Source organism: Conger conger, chromosome 16 (assembly GCF_963514075.1).
Source record: "Conger conger chromosome 16, fConCon1.1, whole genome shotgun sequence".
NCBI lineage: Eukaryota > Metazoa > Chordata > Actinopteri > Anguilliformes > Congridae > Conger > Conger conger.
This window is the reverse complement of record NC_083775.1, coordinates 14,152,614-14,174,538: the sequence shown is the minus strand read 5'-3', so window position 1 is coordinate 14,174,538 and position 21,925 is coordinate 14,152,614. Positions and strand designations below refer to the sequence as shown.

General features: G+C 40.5%; 2 protein-coding genes across 2 annotated transcripts; both read left to right on the top strand.

The window, feature by feature from the left end:
• The first annotated feature begins 2,127 nt into the window (after window positions 1-2,127).
• LOC133114065 (fucolectin-like) lies at window positions 2,128-9,288 on the top strand. Its single transcript, XM_061223260.1, has 5 exons — window positions 2,128-2,204; window positions 3,438-3,717; window positions 5,991-6,139; window positions 8,905-9,045; window positions 9,275-9,288. Exons 1-5 carry the CDS (start codon window positions 2,159-2,161, stop codon window positions 9,286-9,288), a joined length of 630 nt encoding a protein of 209 aa, XP_061079244.1. The 5' UTR covers window positions 2,128-2,158.
• A 1-nt stretch (window position 9,289) lies between these two features.
• On the top strand, window positions 9,290-21,635 carry LOC133114064 (adhesion G protein-coupled receptor E3-like). The gene is made up of 11 exons (XM_061223259.1): window positions 9,290-9,355; window positions 9,475-9,667; window positions 10,237-10,412; window positions 10,727-10,891; window positions 10,977-11,177; window positions 14,712-14,947; window positions 15,118-15,184; window positions 18,403-18,494; window positions 20,693-20,852; window positions 20,976-21,071; window positions 21,523-21,635. The coding sequence occupies exons 1-11, from the start codon at window positions 9,290-9,292 to the stop codon at window positions 21,571-21,573; spliced, it is 1,503 nt and encodes a 500-aa protein (XP_061079243.1). The 3' UTR covers window positions 21,574-21,635.
• Window positions 21,636-21,925: the final 290 nt, after the last annotated feature.

The window sequence follows — 21,925 nt, the reverse complement described above, 5'->3', positions numbered from 1 at the left end:
CTGGTATGCACGCACTCATGCACATCCACACAAACACAGGCCACACAAATGTAGTTGTGAGAGAAAATGTAACATTTTCCTGCAATGGATTCCTTCATTTAATTGCTCCTACATTATGATCTGATATTCATCCAAGTAACAATAATAGATGAGCACAATCCGATTAAACAATGAACATATTGTGGAAGAGAAGTTGAAATGCGGTTAATTTCCGAATCCAGCCGTTTTAACAACTACACCCTCATAACATTAACATTCAGCATTCTGAAGACCCAGCATAAGTGCCTCAACTGTTAAAACCCCTCAGTAAAGCAACATGTAATCTAACTATTCAATTAAATTATCAGCAAAATTTCTAGTTAAGTCACAACAAAATATTCTACGACTTTGTCTAAAGACTTCCTCAAACAAAGAATGCTACAGACGTGGTACAGACATTTTGCTGCCAGTGGTCCAGGGGCACTATTTAAGATCAATGGCACGATGAATTCAACAAAGTACCAGTGGGACAATGACCGCAATCATACAGTAAAAAAAAAAATTCATACAGAAATTAAGTGAAAACAACATCCATGTTCTGCAATGGCCATTCCAGTCTTCAGACTTAAATCCCATCTAAAACATGAGGTCTGAACTGAAGAGTGGGGTCCATGAGGCCAAAACCAAGGATATCAACAATTTTGTTCAGCATGGAGGAATGTTCAAAAATCCTTCCAAATGTGTTCTCTCACTTTATCACAAAACAAGGAAAAGACTGATGGTTGTCATTGTTGAGGAAATATTTTTTGTTTCTTTTCCTCCTTGTCCCTTTTACGTGTAGTTGTATTGGCAGCAATGATGTTGAAGAAATATTTAGAGTCAAAAGTTGCTCATTACAAATCTTTAGTTGAAAATAAAACAGATTAATCTGGGGAGTCTGTGTGCTCCGTGCAAGAAGCTTCCAGAGACCAGAGAATTCCAAAGTAACAGTAGGAAGTATCCTAGTCTTTATACATTATAGCTAACCAATCATTTGTCATATAACATCACATTGTCTCTCTTAACCTGCCTTAATATTTTCTGTCACTCTATGAAAGCTGAGCTGTCTTAACCTTTCGCCTCTATCATGAAGCAGGCAAATTGACTGGTGATCACTAACTCTCTGCAAAGACCCACATTGCTTGACCTGCATCACTTAGTCAAAACAGGTCGTATCCAATGGCCTGGTTTGCAAAAGACCTAATTAAGTTTTCTCTGCACTTTCATTAAACAAACTGTACTTTGCAGTGCAATGTGTTTGAACAGACACAGTTCTCATGCTGACTTATTCACTTATTATCAATTCTAACCATTTCACAGTTTTAATAAAAGCATTTAAATCAAGCGTCATCATTATTCTTAACATTCCTGGTTTTCAAATAAGAGCATTTTGATCAAACTTCAACATCATCTTTGCCAGGGGTGTTTGTAACAAGGGTGCCAATAATGTGAAATGTGAAACCTGTTTGATGGGGAAATAATTCAAGACTTTGGCTACTTTACACATGTTGGAAAATAAAACTCATGTTAACAACTTTTTAGTTCACAGTACTTTTTGCTCATATTTGAATTTTCTATAATTCTGCATCTGACTGTAAATGTAGGGAAGGGCTCCTCAAACCTATACCTGATTGTCACCTCATTGATTAGAAGATTGATTAGACACCAACTACAGTAGCCACTTTCAAAGAATCCATTATCCAACACGTTTACATACTTTTTCCAACCTTGCCTGCGATTGTTTTAACCATGTGTTCCCTGAAGACATGAAAAAGTACAATTGTTTGTGTGTTGTTCATCCAGTCAGATTGTGTTCATCTATTATTATGATTATGATCAGAAGCAGTTAATACAGGAATCCAGGTCATTCCAAATGGTTCACAAACGTATGTATGAACCCGCATACGTAAGTACATAATACTGTGCACCAACAAAAACACATGACCATGAAGCACAATCTTCCTCTTGATGTATACAATACATCAAAACTCATCTATACTCAATATAGTTATTATAATTATTATATCTTTCATTTTGCAGGTGTGCTCAGATTTCCAGCATCCCTGGAGGGAAAACTGTAATCTATCAATGCCATGGGATGGAAGGAAGATATGTGACCATTTCAATAAATAAAACAGAAATGATCAATCTGTGTGAAGTAGAGGTCTACGCCCCTGTTCAGGAAGGTACTGACTCCTACAAAAACCCAAAGAGAACAACCAAAAATGTTTGGCTTTATTATAGCTTTGTGTTAGTGGTGTCATAGATTCCATAATTTAGCTATTTTCTGCCAGATTCTTGACTCCGTGCTTGTTTTTAGCTTGCTCTGAATTTCCCCCCATTTTTAGTGCTCTTTGTGATTGGTTGGCAGATTTGAATGGTAACTGTCAACCTCCAAATGGCCGACAATGTAATGTGTATATGCCTATGCCTAAGCATTTAATCATACTGCCAAATGCTTGGGGAAACAATGGGTTAGGTTTTAGGTTAGACACTAAATCTTTAGTGGGGAACAAAATGTTTACCATTCACTTGTGTTTCATGTGTTTTAAAATCACTGTCTGGATACAAGTTACAAAATTAACAGGATGAACAACAAGACAGAAATGTCCATGTTCACTTTCTCCACACATCTTATCGCACTGATGAGCACCTCATAATTAGTCCTCAATTATATAATGGGAATAATTCTGGGTCAGATGGCCGAAGGTTGCTGAACTGGCAACTGGCTGGGAACTGGCTGAACTGGTTAACTGCAGAAATGTAGGTTGACTGTACAGATGGGCACTTATGACTGTTCTTCTTATTACATTACACTAATGGCATTTGTTAAACGCTCTTATCCAGAGCAACGTACAGTTGATTAGACTAAGCAGGAGATAATCCTTGCTCAAGGGCCTTGCTCAAGGGCCGAACAGCTGTGTGGATCATATTGTGGCTACAACGGGGATGGAACTGCCAACCTTGCGGGTCCCAGTCATGCACCTTAACACTACACTACAGCCCGCCGTACATTATTATTATTATAATTATTACAATAATTATTATTGTCATTGTTATTGTTATTATTATTATTATTATTATTATTATATTTTTAATTATTATTGTTATTATTACAGTTATTACGCTTTTATCCAAAGTGACCTCCACTTGCTTGCCAATTTTTCCAGGTCCTTCCTATTAGCTATACTTGTATCCCATCCTTGGTGTTGGGATGTAGCCGATTATGTGCAATCTCTATTACACACTACAGACATGAAGTAACTGTAATCCGCCCAGGATACTTTTTCATATATTCTAAATGTGATTAAAGTTACTTTTCTAAGGATTCAATTATTACATTTTGGATTACAAGTGATCGGCCCAACACTGACTGTCTTGAACTCAGTGATTTTTTTTTTCGCCCCTTTCCTTTGCAGAAGAAAATGTGGCCCTTGGTAAACGCTCCACTCAGTCATCCACGGACCATGGTGGTGTTGCCTCCAGAGGGAATGACGGAAATCCAGATCCGGTCTATGGGAATGGCTCCTGCTTCCACACAGCGTGGGAAATGAAGCCCTGGTGGAGGGTAGACCTGTATGCTCGTCACAATATCTCCTCTGTGGTTGTGACTAACAGACAAGCTGGTTGGCAAAGCATCAATGGCGCAGAGATTCGCATTGGAAACTACTTGAAAGACAATGGCAACAGTAATCCATTGTGAGGCACTCTCTTGTTTAGCACACACCCAGGAACATGTAGTTGCAGGCAAAAACACATACACTCACAAACTCGTAAAAACACATGCACCGGTACTCAGGCACACTCACTTAATCACACACACACACACACACACACACACAGGCACGCATATGCACATCCACACATACACAGGCACGTACACCTGCACACAGGTGCTTAAAGTTACGCTCAATTTTGTAACAATTTAAAATTACATGAATTCCTGCATTAACCCTTTCCATTTTGCCTTCTCACTTCTTACTTCTCTAAGGCGCTTCAAGCTTACTCGCATATCGATTGTTTTTTTTATTGACAGGGCTCTTTTACCCTCTGAAATCTACAGAATACTCCGCGATTGTTATTTCTGGTCACACCCCACACATTTTAGACTTAACACTCTAACCTAATACTAAGGGACAATGGAGGTTCAATACAGGGCTACTAGCTAATGAGGAATTCTGCGAGGTTATCTCCAAAAAAATCAGCATCTCTCTTGAGATTAACAGGACTGAGTCAACCTCCCCCTCACTGTTATGGGAAACTTTAAAAGCTGTCATACGGGGAGAGATTATTTCATATAGCACACATATGACTTGAAAAAATAAGCAAAAACAGCAAGAACTGGTTGATGCCATTCTTAACATAGATAGGGAGTACTCTGAATCTGTCAACCCAGACCTATATATCGAACGTGTTAAACTACAATCTGAATTGGATTTGCTTTCTACAGATAAGGAAGACCTTCTTAGGGGCGACATGGCTCAGGCAGTAAGTCGTCTGGCAGTCGGAGGGTTGCCGGTTTGATCCCCCGCCCGGGCAGTGTCGAAGTGTCCCTGAGCAAGACACCTAACCCCCAAATGCTCCTGACGAGCTGGTCGGGGCCTTGCATGGCAGCCAATCGCCGTCAGTGTGTGAGTGTGTGTATGAATGGGTGAATGGAGAAGCAGCAATTGTACAGCGCTTTGGATAAAGGCGCAATATAAATGCCTGCCATTTACCATTTTTATGTCAAACTAAAGGACCATATTACAAATATGGCGACAAAGCCATCCGTCTTTTGGCTCTTCAACTAAAGCGTCAATCATCCTCTCGTTGCATAGCCCAACTATGACTCCAACCATTCTCTAATTACTGATCCAATTAATGTATACGTTTTCAGATGGCTTAGATATCCCCACCATAGATGTTGATAACAAAACAAATTTGGAACATCCTATACAGCTAAAGGAGATAACCACTTGTCTTAAATCAATGCAAAATAACAAAGCACCAGGTCCGGATGGTTGTCCAGTAGATTGTTATGAGAAGTTTTTCCACCTACTTGCCCCTATATTATTCAACATGTTTACTGACTCATTGAAACAAGAATCCCTCCCCCCAACATTAATTCTATTAAAATGAATGTTCTGCGCAGAATCTTATTCCTGTTTCAATGTCACCCTGTATTTTTACCAAACTTTAGACAAATTAATTTCAAAGTTTATCTGGGCTGGCAAAGAAATAGAATATGTAGACAGGTACTGCAGAAGAGCAGGAGGGATGGAGGGCTCGCACTGCCTAACTTTTTATTTTATCATTGGGCGGCTAATCTTCAAAAAATGCATGTCTGGTGTAACTCTCCCAACCTTGATTGGTGTATGATGGAGGATCATTCTTCCCGTTCATCATCTTTGGTGGCCTTAGTCTGTGCCCCCCTATGCTCTTGTTGACCCAAATGGGGGAAAAAAATTATAAATCAATCTTGGAACATGCATTTGTACTTTGTATTGGACCTGCGCATTCATACTCGATTTTTTGTATGATAACAATCTCCAATAAAAACATTATTGAAAAAAAAAGTATCAATATTAAAAAAACTTAGAAAGTGGCAGAAGGCTTAAATTTAAGAAGAGGCTTTTACTATTCAGAAATTTGAGATGGAACAAATTTATGTCAGCATACACATACAGCGTTCACAAAAGATACATTAAAATACATAATCATTTCTAAAATGTTTTTATAGTTTAACACTGAACATCTAAAAATTCTAATTCAAGGATGAACCTAGAACTTGTATTCAAAATTCTTGGCAGGCATTCAAATTCCATATGAGTTTTCCGTGAATTTCATAAAATCTTGAACACACACATGCATAAATACGTAATACTGTGCACAAACAAAAACACATGCACAAGAAGCATAATCTTCCTCTTGATAGATGCAATACTCATCTAATTGCTACACTCGTAATTATTATATCTTTCATTTTGCAGGTGTGCTCAGATTCCCAGTATCCCTGCAGGGAAAACTGTTACCTATCACTGCCACGGGATGGAAGGACGATACGTGACCATTTCAATCAACAAAAATATAAGTATCCATCTGTGTGAAGTAGAGATCTACGCCCCTGTTGCTCATGAAGGTACTGACTCTTACAAAACATTTTTCATTCGATATTTTCGGCCTCATTCGGCCTTGGTGTAAGTTGCAGGTATCATGGATTCCATAATTTTTTTTGCCAAACTTTCCCCGTTTTGTTTTTTATTTGCTTGTTCTGTAATTTTCCCCATTCTTTGTGTTTTTTTGTGTGATTGTTTGGCAGTTTTTAATGGTAACTGTCAACCTAAACATGGGCTACAATGTAATATGTATATGCCTAAGCATTAACTGCTGGGTGAAACAATGTATGGGTGCTGTAGTGTGCAAGTCTGCATGCTGTTTTGTGTTCCTACCAATTCCATTCATTTTAGCTTTCTGACAATGGGGTGCCAAATGCAACATGACATGGCAGACATAATCTACCAATACATTGTATTAAACATGTACCCAATGTTTGTTGGGACTATTTAGGTAGGCAAGTTAGATATTTTGCTGGGATGGTAAACAAATATTTTTAAAGTATATTATTAGATGGCACCATGCATGACAGTTTATCAGATTCCATTTATATTGTGCATTCAACATTTGCGACTTGCTAAAATCCAGCTAAAACCAGCTTGTAATACCAGCTACCAGCTGTTTCAAAACATAGCTTGAGCTGGTCCATGTTGAGTATGAAGCTATGAAGCTTAACTAGCTTGAGCTGTTTTATTTCAGCAGGGTTTACGGTTATGTGAACTACTAAATATAACAAAATATGAAATGCATTACAACTGATTTCATGAAGATTTCCTTCCAGTGTGCTTGAAGTCTGACTGACCAAAGCTGCTTTGAAAGATGTTTTGACGTAAAAAAAAGTGTGAGGTTTGTCGATTTTTGTATTAACGTTTAAAGCCCAAATAATCAGCTACAATTCTACGGTGCTGTTGAAGCCAAACAAATTCAAGTTACATTGTTTGATATATTGTTTGACCGCCACCAGCCGATTTATCAGAGTCCACAAAAATGGTCAAATACATTCTTGGGAAGGACTCATCAGTTCTGGCTGGTATCCCAGGCGGTTTAGAGAGTGGACTGAGTAGTGGACCACCTGAGCCTATGGAGTAACAGAGTGAGAGTCATTTAAGAAATAACTATGACATATGAAATAAATGAGTATGCCGAGCATAAGGCTTACAGTTGTTTGCGATCTCATGAATAGATTTACGTGCAAATCTATATTCAAGAATCAACTTTTCGTCTGTCAAGTAGTCTAGAGCATTTTCTCAATGATGAAAAATTCATGGAGGGACATTTTCTTCCTCCAATGGCTAAAAAAACTCAGCTATTCCTTCATTTACCGAGACTTAAGTTCATCTGTAGCTGACCTTAAATTTTATTAAGGGAAAATTGTTGTTTTGTTTTATGCAACACTTAATGGATTTTAACGGATTACTTCAGGGAAAATGCATTCACCTGCCCCTTTTATTTTGTACACAAGTGTTAGACACCACATCTGGGGTGAGCAAGGGACCGGTTATGGACCACAGCAGCCCGGTGGAAACTAACGTTGTCCCAGATGATAACATTCATGGGCTGCTCTGGCCCATCCATCTGTGCAGGTGGAATCATGATGTTGTGGAGGGTGTCCAAAAGGTGATTAGATGGGCATACTTGTAGGGTCCAAGGTGGGCATGGTGTTTCTACTACTTCTCATCCTCCTCCTCCACCTCTTATTCTTACTCTTACTCTACCTCTTCCTCTCGCTGCAGCACTGGCATCTATATTTCACCAATACAGGAGAGCAAACCTGTGGCCCTTTTATTCATGTGTAATTTGTGAATGCTAATTGAAATAGGTTGTAACTAGTATTTAAAATAGTGAGTAAAGTAATGTGGCCAATTGATAATTTGTGTGTTCGAATTGTGGATCGAGGATTGTGTGTAAAAACTGTGATATGCCGATACGATGAATGTATAAAATAATTTTTGGAGGTTGAAAATATCAATATCAATATCAATTCTTCGTAATCCTTTCCTCAACAATTATACTATATATATTTAATTTCACACTAGCCCGTTTGCATGTATGGAATATCACAATGATGCTTGCTACCATGACAGTTTTTAAAGGTTTGACAAGCTTTTGGAAATAATAATCAAAATATTTTATTACAATACAATTTATTTCTGTACATATCCTTAATTAAAATATGTAAACCAAAATTAATTTATTTTTGTACATAATTATTTTCATATTTATGTGTCTGTACATTGTAGTAGGGCAATGGGTATTGGTGAGTCAAGATGGACCTTGCAAATTGGACCTTAAATTACTGTACCAATGTAATTTTTATTCCTACAAAACACCCTATGTAACAAAATATGGTGTAATAAAAACCTTGGAAAAACAGAGTTTAACAGAAAGACTCCGCTGTATGCTATCCATTACATGCTATGTAAAAAAGTAAGAAATCAGTCTCGACAAGTGTCTGCTAAACGCACTTAATCTAATTAACCTACATTGACAAAGAATACAGCTGGCATGACACCTGGATGTTAAAAAACAACACCTGTCACCCATTTTTCACTTCAATTAATGAGTGTACAGATGACCCCAACCTCTGTGGTCCCAACACTGTATGTACCAACACTCCTGGGAATCACACCTGTACCTGTCACCATGGGTATCTTGTAACCATCTCAGGCTCTGTGCCCAGCACCCCAAACCCTTGTGAAGGTCAGACCATCCCAAACACAATCAGGATTGAGAACAGAAGTGTGTTAGCTGACAGTGTGTGATATTGAGTAGATGTGCTGTGTCTTTTAGATGTGGATGAGTGTGCCGAAAACGCATGTGGTGCCTACTCTGAGTGCTACAACACTCCAGGAAGTTATTACTGTATCTGCCTGGATGGGTACATTGCCTCTTCAGGACTTACCTGGGAGGATGGAGTTACTGTGTGCACGAGTAAGTGGTGGATGGAATGATTTTTGAGCTGAGTTCATGAGTGAATGCCAATTTAATTTTTGCTCCCTCCCAAGAATCAACGATCTCTCTCTTTAGGTTCCGAGGAAATTCTTGCCTCTCTAAACCCTCCAGAGGTAAGTTGATAACTGAAGAAAACCTGACTGTGGGAAGGACAGCAAAGGATAGTGCCAGATACAGAATGCCACTATTTTGCCTTTTTTCTTCACAGGGCCAGTCACGTGAAATGTTCTTCCTCCGTGAACTCAACAAGGATTTGGTGAACAACCCCGATATTGTACTGCCTGAGAAGGTTTGTACATGGGCTGCTTGAGCAAGATATTTACAGTGAATGTCCATCTGTATAAGTGCCAAAGTGTGCTGGGAGTAGACTGCAGGTGATGATTTCTATCCTACTGCTGACCCCCTTAGGCGGTGACTAATGCCCTGAGCACAATCATGTCCATCACAGAAAACATATCTCCTGACAAGGCAAAGGAAGACCAAGTCAAGACTGCCAACATGGTCCTGAGAATCTCAGAGGGGCTGGTGTCTGCCCTGGTTGAGCCCAAGTCTCAGGAAAATAATACAGAGTCTCGGAAAACTGTGAAGACACCAACCATGGGTAGGATACAGTGGGTGGCTACATTGCATGTTTAGTGATCTAATTCCAGGTTTGGTGAGCTCCTTGGTCATTGTGTTGAAGAAGCTTTACTTGCAGACATACCACCGGTGTCCATTTCATGAGACAGACATTCTTACCACCAGAAATTGTCTTCCATGAGCAATGCTATGGCCCACTGCTTTCTGCCAACAACAGTTAACACTGCACGGCAGGATGAATCACACAGTAAAGTACGAATGGCACAGCACAAAATTGGTTTAAGTTTAAAAATGTAAGTTTAAAAAATTTCTCTTGTGCTTCATGATGATATTTTTATTGTCCTCTCATAGAAATTAATGTAGTGAGCCTTAAAGGGAATATGACTGGGATGTCTGCACTAGTTGCCAAGGGAAACATGATGACAATCAATCTTGCAGCTGTTGCTAAAAACAACAATGGTAAGAGCTGAAGGCCAGTAAGGATGATGTAAAGTGGTGATGATGTCAAATTAATTTTGCTGGTGATATTGATGATGATTAAATTACCTGTGATGATGATGATGGAGCATAACCAGTGTCTCTCTGGCCCAGGATCCGCTTCTGCAGTTCTGATGTCAGTCAGTGGGGTGGAGAAGCTCCTGAGTCCCAGTTTCTTTGAGAGTAAAAATGTCACAGAGATATATTCTGACATCATCACCGCCACACTGCCTAAGACGAAACACAGGGAGCTCCCAGAGCCTGTCAACTTCACTGTGTTCCACAAGAAGGTACAGAACCGGGCAGTTCACAGTGGGAGAGAACTAACCTCAAGCCTTTCATGGTATTATGTTCAGTAGCGTCCAAGCCACCTTTGAGAAAATGAGAAATATCCTTGTGTTCCTTTCATGAATCACAAAAGTACAAATGCAAATCAACTCTGCAAAGCAAGAACCAAAATACCCCTGAATATGTGTATGCGTTACATTACTAAAACACTAATGCTAATTAGCTATACATACCAAAATCACTCTTCCTTCCTTCTCCCACACACTATGCTCTGATATATAGTTGTGCCCTGTTGCTCTCTTGTACTGGTCAGTAGAAGTTCCAGGCTGGCCTGGTTACCTGTGTGTACTGGAAGGAACAGGGGGAGGAGACTCACTGGTCAGTGGATGGGTGCACAGCCTCCTTCTCCAATGAGAGCCTGACAGTATGCAGCTGTACCCACCTCTCCACCTTCGCCCTCCTCCTGCAGACGGAGGAACAGGTAGGGTGTCCCTCAGTGCTGCTGAGAAGGATATGAGGACAGGACTAGATACTTGGACAGAGATGAACTCTGTGTATCTCTACAGGAAGAGGACAGTTCTCTGCTGGAGGCGGTGAACCTGTTCTGTATGAGTGTGGGTCTGGCCTTCCTCGCCCTCGCCATCCTCACATTCCTGCTGTGCACATGGAACCCTAAAATCAACAACACCGCCCGCCTCCACCTCAGTATCTGCCTCTTCTTGGGTCACTTGCTCTTCCTTGTGGGCGTGTCTCGCACTGAGAATGCGGTAAGGGTCAAATGTTTTTTCCCTCAATATTTAAAAAAAAGTTACCTACTCACAAATATTCTGATTCTGAAGCAAGGGCGGAGCTAGCCCTTCATACATTTGGGTATGAGGCAGGATGAGTAATGGGCACTCTATGAATTCCTTTTGTAAGAATGTCTACAGTGTATTATGGTCTCCATCTCATATAGCATACTACCCTGCTATAAGGTGGAAATAATTAACATCTGGTATCGCTGGTCTGCTTACTGACTTTCTCTGATACGGTGGCAATATGTGGCTGTAAAGTAATTTAACATACATTGTTAGCCCCCACCTTCTCAGCACCCGTGCCTGTGGGGGAAAACTTGTGTGTTGTTCCCGGAGAGCTGTGTTCCTGCGCCCCCTGTGGAGCCCCCCTTCTCTCACATTCCTTTCAGGGTTGGGCAGCCCTGATCTAGCTGTTAAATTAGGTGTACTATGTTAGGGTTGGAGCACAGAACTAGTGTGTATGGCATCAAGATGTTTCATGACAATCCCAGATCAGAACATAGTAATGTTTGGTATTATTCTGATTGTTTCAGTGCGATTGGTGCAATGGTCTCATTTCTGCAACAGGATACCCAGGACATCCTAACCGTCCAGGAAACAAGGGAATACTGTGTGGAAATCTGTCTCTGTGTGAAAGCTTTGCCTCAACCCCCTGGTCTGGGGGAGGCCTAGCTCTAAATTCCAAATGGTCACAAATGCCAGATGGTTCATTGCGGACCCATTTTTATGGTTAAGAACAAAAGTCTGATTTTTGGTTAAAAGGAGAATAAACAAAGCAATCTGGGGTTTTGTCTCCTTCCCTTTAATTCACCCAAATCACATTTATCCAAAATAAGGTATATTACCATGAGAGGTCCAAAAACATACTTATTACATATTGCGGTTGTCATAAAAACTCCCAACTACATCCCTGTCCAGGTATCCCCAGTTAGCCCTACAATTTGGACTTCCTTTGGGGGATTCAGACCATTTGCTCCCAAGAATGTCCGCATCTGGGAAGACTGCGATAAAGGGATATTGGCATAGTTGTGGATGTGTGTTCTTGGGGCAGTTAGGTCAGAGAGGTCATTAAGCCCCTGGCCAAACCATGGGAAAGGAATGTCTCCGTCACCCAACACCTGGTCCACTCCTATGGGAAAGGCTCAGGACACTCCCACAGTGCCCCCATTTGGACAGTTCTGTCATTACACCTTTCACTTCTCTCCTGGATTAAGGAGGGACTTTTTAAGACCAACTGATCATCCATCCATCCATCCATCCATTATCTTAACCTGCTTATCCTGAACAGGGTCGCAGTGGGGCTGGAGCCTATCCCAGCATACATTGGGCGAAAGGCAGGAATACACCCTGGACAGGTCGCCAGTCCATCACAGGGCACACACACCATTCACTCACACACTCATACCCACGGGCAATTTAGACTCTCCAATCAGCCTAACCTGCATGTCTTTGGACTGTGGGAGGAAACCGGAGTACCCGGAGGAAACCCACGCAGACACGGGGAGAACTGTACGTCACTCTGGATAAGAGCGTCTGCCAAATGCCAATAATGTAACATGCAAACTCCGCACAGAGAGGCCCCGGTTGACGGGGATTCAAACCCAGGACCTCCTTACTGCACCATCCGTGCCGCCTCCCAACTGATCAGTGGCTTGGTAAATTAATGGATTTCCCCAGTTGGGAAAGGCAGCCAAGTTCTGCCCATAAAACGGGATTGCTTGTGCATGGTTCTAGTAATTTGATGTGGAGAGAACCAATGGAAGTTTCTCCATCAGTTCTTGTCAAATTAGCTTTAAGGAGCCCTCTGAATGCACGCTGACCTGGGCTCACAACTATCTATGTAAATATAATATATAATATATTATTATGCATGTATTGTTTTGGCTAGACCCCCACCCTCAGTGTTCTCCAACAAACTGAGATTCAGCAATAGTACTCATCCCGGGAGCATATATTAAGTAATGGTGGCATATAAGGGAGAGTTGAGTGCAAGCACTCCGAGCATCACGCATGCTTAAAACCAAATTCTACATTCTAGTTTCAAATGGAGTCAGATATAACGGAGGTAAATTTATTGGCCCGATTGTGGAGATTCTTGGTCAGCCCGGACCAGTAGAGAGCCGAAGGCTGAGTGGTACCACTGTCTTCATAACATGGTTTATTTATTGGCTGATCTAGTCTCTCCGCATAGCAGTCATTAATATTTAACCCTATTAACATTCTTTCAGCAACACCAGAAGGACAAAAACCTAAACTTTTTTCATAATGTTTACTCATGTTCTAAAGATTTCAAACCATTTAGTGTGACAAATATGGAGGAAATGAGGAAGTGGGGAAAATATATTGGCACTGTATATGTCCATATATTATATAACATAAAACCACGATTTCAGAGTAGTTTTTCCAACACTAGATGTAGTGTAGGGACCTGCTGACGTATGTTAAAGGTACAAAAGGTAATTTCGGACTCCTAACGGTCAAGAGATGAATTGCAACAACATACAACCTCAAACCACAACACTGCTTATGCTTCCCATAGTATATGAATATAACGCATAATAGAAATCATTATTATACAGTTCAGTGTTCTCGTGCTTTGGAAAGCTGACAGTGACAAACACAACAGAGCCTGCTGTCATTTTGTAGCGTTCTCGTAAAAAAATGTTCGCTGAACAGGTGACTTTGAGATCTTGACTTTGGTGTGCTACACAACACAATTTCTAGTTTTCACTTTAGCTAACCAACTATATTGTGAGCAAGCTAGCTGGCTATATAACTAGGATATGATAGTCTACCACAAACGATGCAACTGCAACTGAGAGAAATTAAGGTATACGGATGATTGAACACGTAAAGAGACCAAAGGAACGTGAAGCTGCCCAAATTTCACTCCAGACAAGCGATCACTGAAACTCTGTATACTATTGCTTATCTAGTTAGAAAACATTTCCAGTTTGCTATAACAAGCAAATTAGCGATTACTCGTTAGCTTACCGAATTCACAAATATCCACCTGAAGCACAACGCTTGTGCAATCGCGACTATGTTCGTATTGCCTATATTATATGGTAAGTGGATATTTGTCAATTTCTCAAGATAACTATAGCTAATTTGCTTGTTGTTACCGATAACAAATTGGTATTGTTTTATAACTAGATATGTAGTCTTCGCTTGGATAGTAAGCAATAGTACAGAGTTTCAATGACTTCTTGTCTGGAGTGCAATTTGGGCAGCGACATGAACAATCAGAATAAGCCCCCAGAATGCCATTGTCTTGGAACCATTTTTCAACCAATGAGCTAATTTAATTGCTGTACAGCTGTACACTGTTTTGATGCATTTGACAGCCCTACATATGTACACTTTCACACCTGAATTTAAGGACTATAAACACAGGCATATAAACACATCAGTGAGCCTATTTCAATGATAGGAAGGGATTTACAATGGTCTTGTAACAATGTTTTAACACAAAAATCTCTGATTATTCTCCTCTGGCTCCCTCAGGTGGCGTGTGCAGTTATAGCAGGCATGCTGCACTTCCTCTTCCTGTCCAGCTTTGTGTGGATGCTGCTGGAAACTCTGCAGCTCTTAATGTTGGTCAGGAGCCTGTCCAAAGTGCAGGTCATCCAGAAGGAGGGGCTGAGGGCACTGTACCTCCTGCTGATTGGCTATGGAGCTCCCCTGGTGGTGGTGGGAGTGTCGGCGGCGGTGTATTCAGACGGCTATGGCAGCAAAGGCGCGTGAGTTTCTATTTTCTGATTGTGCAGAAAAACTAATTTTGGACCTGGTCCTTTTTTTTTTTTGAGTGAAGAGCATATCTAGTGTCTTATGCTAGTGATACCTGCAAATTGGCTTTAGAGCTATCCATGGGAAATGTTGTGGGGATCTGTATTTTGTCCTTTGCTTTCAGTTGCTGGTTACAAAATGAAAAAAACTTCCGTTGGAGTTTTATTGGTCCAGTGGCTGCTATTCTCGCCGTAAGTTCTTAGTGTGCTAGGTGTACTCTTCAATACTCACTATATTCACATTTTATTATCTTACAGTATTTAATTTAGACTGGCAATGCACAAAAAAAACTTTAAAATAGAGATGCTCCGAGATGCTTCCTTCCCGATACCAATTCCGATACTTGAACTTGCGTACCAGCGATACCGAGTAATGATACGATGCCTGTGCGTAAAAAAATGTAAAAGTCCCGCTTTTCAAACTTTATTTTGGGCCATCTTAAGAGTTAAATGCCAACATTGTAAGTCAGATAATAGCCTAATTGTCAAATTAAAGACTTACATTTACGTTGAATTGTTGGAGAGTCTAAATTGCCCATAGGTATGAGTGTGTGAGTGAATGGTGTGTGTGCCCTGCGATGGACTGGCAACCTGTCCAGGGTGTATTCCTGCCTTTCGTCCAAAGTATGCTGGGATAGGATCCAGCCCCCCTGCGACCCTGCTCAGGATAAGCGGGTTCAGATAATGGATGGATGGATGGATTTACGTTGAATTGTGCAATGTAACCTCACTTGATTGGCATCGGCTACGATAGCATTCAATTCCCTGCGGTATTTGCATTCTTAGCACTGAAATGGCCGCAGATTGCTTGATAGTAGGCAACCTCTGTAGCTTCTCGATTGCTAGTTCAGAATGGAAGGGTATTACTTGCGTGCAGCATTTGTCAAATGATCTATTGCTTTGTTTATTTTCATGTAGAGCATAGTGGAAAGCTGCGTTCAGTTTGCCGGTAGTTTGAATTTGTGTGTCAACAAATAAATAGGGATCTTCTGTGAACCTTAAGAAACAACACATTACAATAAACCATAAGTCAACAGCTACATAAATTCTTTGATAACGATAATACTGTAGGATTCAATTCCCTGTGGTGCATTTTAAACCCCCTGAATTGGCCAGATTGCTTGCAAGAACTATTGTAGCTTGTCGATTGTTTAGGATGTAAACCGCTATAATACACTTGGTGGTGAACACGTAAACGTTTACGACTCAGTTTCCCTTTGCCTTGGTGAACTCGTCATGCTATTTCACCTGATGCGCCTTCAAATGCTTTGTGAGATTGCTGGTGTTGAAATTGCCAATACTGTGCCGCCTCAAAACTAAAGTCTTGTATGCTGTGCACATCACCATTTTACTGGTGAGATTTTCCAGTGTAATGCCAACTTGCTGAAATTTTGCTGGCTCTGACAAACATTACTATCTCCGCTCCGCACGTGCTGTTGTTTGCCTGAGTAGCGTAAATGAGCTATCATCACATGATACATTAGGTGGTATCGGATTGGTGCATAGACACGTGTACTCGCCGATCCCCGATCCACCATTTTGGGCTGCATCGGAGCCATTTCCGATCCTGGTATTGGTAGCGGAATAATATAATTATTGAGAAACTCAAAAATGTAATTACGTGAAAGTTGCTGAACTTTATTAATGTTTAAAACCAAGCAAAATCAAACATTAATTTAATAAAAAATTGATTTCACCAAAATTAAGGATATTGGCACCCCTTATTTAGTACTTGGTGCATCCACTGATGGCAAGGATAACAGCATGGAGTCTTTTCATGCTTGACAAGGTTACGGCACGCATTTCCAGAGATTTTGGACCATTCCTCTTTGCCGATCCTTGCATCATCCTTCACATTCGTTGCACTTATCAACTCCCCTCTTCAGTTCAGCTCAGGTCCAGCGCTTGATATGGCCATTGCAGAACATAGAAATGGTTCTGTGACAACACAACCTGTGTGGATTTTGAGGTTTGATTTTGGGTCATTGTCTTGCTGGAAAGTCCACATACAGCCAAGTCTCAGCCTTCTGGGAGAGGCAACCAGATTTGCCTGATCTTTGGTGGAATCCGTTATACCATTGATCTTAACCATTGCCCCTTGATCTCTAGCATAAAAACAGCCTCAAAACATCACTGAACCACCACCATATTTCACTGTGGGTATGGGCCATGTCTCATTTTACGTGTCTCTGTTTCTGTTTCATACCGATGCTGTATCAGCCCAAAATGTTCATTTTTGTCACATCTGACCACTACACCTTTATTCAATTATACTTTAAATGACTAAATGAGACCACATAAGACCAAACTGTAAACTTTTGATCTGGTCATTTTTGTGCATTGCCAGTTGGGGGTCCCAATAATTTTGGAGCCCACTCTATATACCAGTGCAGACAAATGGACAGTGACAATATTAGCTTGTAAATATTGCTTCATTGGCTAGCTACAGTACTGTGAAAGTATTTGCCCCTTCCTGATTTCCTCTATTACTGCTTATTTGTTGCACTGAATGGTTTAAGACCTTTTGATAAAATGTATTATTAGACAGCGGTAACCTGAGTAAACGCAATTCTTTGTCAAATTATTATTTTTGTCTGAAACTTAAAAACTGATTTCACCACCTTTAGCAACAAACACTTCCGATTTCATATCAGCCATATCATATCATCACTGTTGAGGAGTTTTAACCCACTCTTCTCCTTTTCAATTCATGGTTCCTTCAATAATGGAAGTTGTCCAGATACCAAGGCAGCAAGGCATCCCCCCACCATCACACTACCCCCACCATGTTTGAATCATGGTATGATGTGAAATGCTATACATTTCCAGACTGATACATTTTAAAAAAGTTCTGTAATTTCCTTTGATCATATGAATATGTCTGAATGAAAGTAAAGTGAGCTAATTCCTCCACAATCGCATTTATTTCTGCTAAAGGTGATGCAACCAGCTATGAAGATTAATGAGGCAATTACTTTTTCACAGGGGCGATATGGGTGTTTGATTACTTTTTTCATTCAATAAATTACTCATTTAAAAATGTATTTTGTGTTTAAACAGGTTCCCCTTGTCTGACATTACATTTTGTATAAAAATTTTAAAACCATTCAGGTTGAAAAAAAATGTTTATGCTGCAAATCCATGTTGTAGCCAAGCTCACCAAATACAACAAACACTAGTGCCCCATAAACACAAGTTCAACCTGACAAGCCTGGAAATTAATCATGAGGTATATGTGTACCAGCAGCAGGGAAATTGACTGAATGCTTGAGTTTAGATCTATAAATTGTTATTTTACATAGAACTTTTACCTGACATTTAATTGTAAAAACAAAAATCTAATTATACTGTTGATTGAGGAGCCGCAGTCTGGATATCTTATATACGTTTCCTATACGTTATTGAACCAGCTCAACTTGGTCTCATTTTGTGTGATCATCTGGAGCCTGCTGCCTACTCTAGCCAACATGAAGAGTGACGTCTCCCAGTCAAGAGACACCAGGTGGGTGTGTACCTGCCTCTGCATGAGTGAACCTTCATGCTAGTGTAGGTTTTTGTACAAATGTAAGTGAGTTTCTGGTTTATTCATATTTGGGTTTTGTTTCAGGCAGATGTATACTTAGCTTCTGAATATGTGACTCGACGCAGAGATGGATGTATCATCGCGCAGTTCTCAACTTTAAAGAATGCTGAAAAAACTCTGTTTCTTTTTTGTCATAAATGAGAAGCGCACATAATCTTGAAATACTCGTCTGTCATTCAGCTATGAATTCATTATGCATCACAATGTGCAAATATGAAAAAGATTTTTAAATATAAAGTCTCGTCGAGTCATTCGGTTTCCCCAGTGATAGTGTTTTCTGTTTTCCTGTCATGTCTTTCTTGCCGTATGGTCCAGTTCGCTTTCCGTAATATGTTCATTCATTCATTCATTTCACCTGCGTCTCGTTACCTGTTTTCCTGCACTCACATCTGTTCGTAATTTCTGTAATTTGTCAGTGTATTTGCCATTGTTCACTGCCGGATTGTAATGTATGTATACAATTCACTTCAGTAATTTCCTGCCTGTCTGCTTCGTGTCCTGACCTGTTTCTTGCACCCCAACCTCCATTTTTGGATTACCCTTCTGTAATTTGCTTGATTATGTGTTACGCTGATTTAACATTTGATTTACGATTCTCCGTTTATCTTTTCTACCTTTACCTGTTCAGATTCAGTTATGTCAGTATATGTTAGTTATGTGATTAAACTATGAATACCGAAAACTAGTGAAACGGGTAGGGAACACAAGGGCAGCACTCAGGAACAGAGAGAGACAAACTAGCCTGAGAAACTGAAAAGGACAGGTATAAATACACAGGGGAATGAGACAACCTAGGCTGGGCATGGGAGTGAGGGCAGTCTAACAAATAGGGCGGCCTGTAGCGTAGTGGTTAAGGTAAATGACTGGAACACACAAGGTCGGTGGTTCTAATCCCGGTGTAGCCACAATACAATCTGCACAGCCGTTGGGCCCTTGAGCAAGGCCCTTAACCCTGCATTGCTCCAGGGGAGGATTGTCTCCTGCTTAGTCTAATCACCTGTACGTCGCTCTGGATAAGAGCGTCTGCCAAATGCCAATAATGTAATGTAATGTAAAATAGACATCAGGTGAAATACATTGAAGGGGAATAATACAATAATAAGGGATGCATGAAGATGCGGACTGGATTCACATAAGCGCACATGTAATACAAACGGCTCCGGATTTGGGAGTAGACAATTGCACAGAGTCCAGGACCGTAGTGATAATGGAGAGCAGGTGCGAACCCTCCGCTGAATAAAGGCAATTTAGAAATAGAACAGTTTGCGGACCTACAGAGCAATGTAGAATATAGAGGTAAAGTTAATCTGTTAGTATACATGATTAAACCCCATTACCCAAAGCTAGTGACTGTTCGTTAGACAGACAAATTGGTGTGTTAATATAATTAGTACTGTACACAAACTATGTTAGTTGGTATTAGTACATTAGTGCTATCTACAAACGGAAAGAAAGCAGGAAGTAAGAAAAGTGAGATTAAGAAGGAATCGTGGGAAACACCAGAATAGTGATTCACACAGGGAAGTGATTCGGGCTCAGAACTATATAAAGACACAGGGCCTGTAGTGGTTAAGGTACATGACAGACCCACAAGGTCAGTGGTTTGATCCCCGGTGTAGCCACAGTAAGATCCGCACAGCCATTGGGCCCTTGAGCAAGGCCCTTAACCCTGCATTGCTCCAGGGGAGGATTGTCTCCTGCTTAATCTAATCAACTGTACGTCGCTCTGGATAAGAGCGTCTGCCAAATGCCATTAATGCAATGTAATGTAATAGACAGAATCCAGGATCATATCACTAAGACTTATTGCCCTACCTACTACTACTCAGACCTCTTCACAGTGTGTGAGTGTGTGTATGAATCGGTGAATGAGAAGCATCAATTGTACAGCGCTTTGAATAAAGGCGCTATATAAATGCCAACCATTTACCATTTAGGTGAGAATCTGTGACACTCATAAAACATTGGAGACAAATGTCTCAAGCCAAGTGTGTCAATACCTTGTTTTGTAGTTCTGATTTTCAAGTAATACATTTTTTTTGTCTGTGCATTGATACCTTATTTACCGCATTGTGTCACATATGGAGGTTCAGAGCTTGTCATTGTTTATCTTTCAGGTTGATTATCTTCAAAATTGTTGCCCAGTTTCTCATTTTGGGGGGCACCTGGATCCTGGGATTTTTCCAGAGAACCTTTGTGTTAAAATACCTCTTCGTCATTCTCAACTCACAGCAGGGCACCTGCATCTTCATCGTTCACTGTCTGCTCAACAAAGAGGTGATCAGACCCTCGCCTGCATTGAGACTTAATGTCATGTTTGGTGAAGGGCTTGTTACATAGAGTAAGTGTTATCATATTGACTGATGCTGGACAGTGCTGATTGGTCCCTGTGTTGTGCAGGTGCGGGAGCAGTACAGGAGGTGGCTCTCTTGTCTGTGTAGAACCGAAGGGCCTTCAGGAGGCAGACACAAAGAAAATAATATTAAACACACTGGGGTAAGAATGTCAGCAGAACAAAATTTCAGTCATTTTACAAAATGTAAACATGGACAGAACACAGGGCTCATGGAGCAACTTGGTTGAGTTTGGGGTTTGGGCAAGGTTTGACTATTCACCAGCCAAACCAGCTGCTTCACATGTTCTATAAATGTAATACTTTTGGGCATTTACCAGACATTTCTATCTAGTGTGAATTGTTCAGAATAAATTTAAATATACAGCTGAATAGTTAGGGAAGAGATGCAGGTCAAGTACCTTGTTCAAGGGTGCAACTGCAGTGTCTCAGCTAGGAACCAAACCTTCAATCTCTGTGTTATAGAAAGCTCAGTTCCCTATTATGCTACACTGTTGACCTGAATGCCTCCCAAATACACAAAGAATGCAAAATCCTATAATCTTAAAACTTTCTTTTTTGTTAATAAAGGTGTTTTCTTCTTATGTTTTCAAGAATACCGCCTCCCAACCCACGGAAGACCTGAACAAGGCAGATCACAGATGAGAAACTGAACAATTACAATTTTGTTTTGTGAAGGGGTTGGTACACAGTTAGAGAGTATACAAGGTCTCCATTTAGTTATTCAGTAATACAGGCTGATATAGTTGCATATGCTTGAATTGGTAGTTAGTCTCATGTAAATACAGTATATATTGCTTTACATGGTTAATAATGCGGTTGAAGTATGTGGCAAGCAGTGCACAGGAGGCCAATTATTGTCAGAGAAAACAAGACGTATGTATTAAATAAATGCTTAATTGCAAAACCACCTCTGTGGAGGCATGGGTAGCTAAAACACCTTGTTGTGTTTGTTGTGTGGTTCATTTTCTACTTATGTGTCTCGTGTTGTGTGAGT

Coding starts and splice junctions, on each gene's coding strand:
- LOC133114065 (XM_061223260.1), top strand. CDS start 2,159: ATGATCAATCTGTGTGAAGTAGAGGTCTACGCCCCTGTTCAGGAAG. Junction 2,205..3,437: donor CTACGCCCCTGTTCAGGAAG/GTACTGACTCCT, acceptor TTTCCTTTGCAG/AAGAAAATGTGGCCCTTGGT. Junction 6,140..8,904: donor CGCCCCTGTTGCTCATGAAG/GTACTGACTCTT, acceptor TGTGTCTTTTAG/ATGTGGATGAGTGTGCCGAA.
- LOC133114064 (XM_061223259.1), top strand. CDS start 9,290: ATGTTCTTCCTCCGTGAACTCAACAAGGATTTGGTGAACAACCCCGAT. Junction 10,892..10,976: donor TCCTGCAGACGGAGGAACAG/GTAGGGTGTCCC, acceptor GTATCTCTACAG/GAAGAGGACAGTTCTCTGCT. Junction 14,948..15,117: donor GGCTATGGCAGCAAAGGCGC/GTGAGTTTCTAT, acceptor CTTTGCTTTCAG/TTGCTGGTTACAAAATGAAA.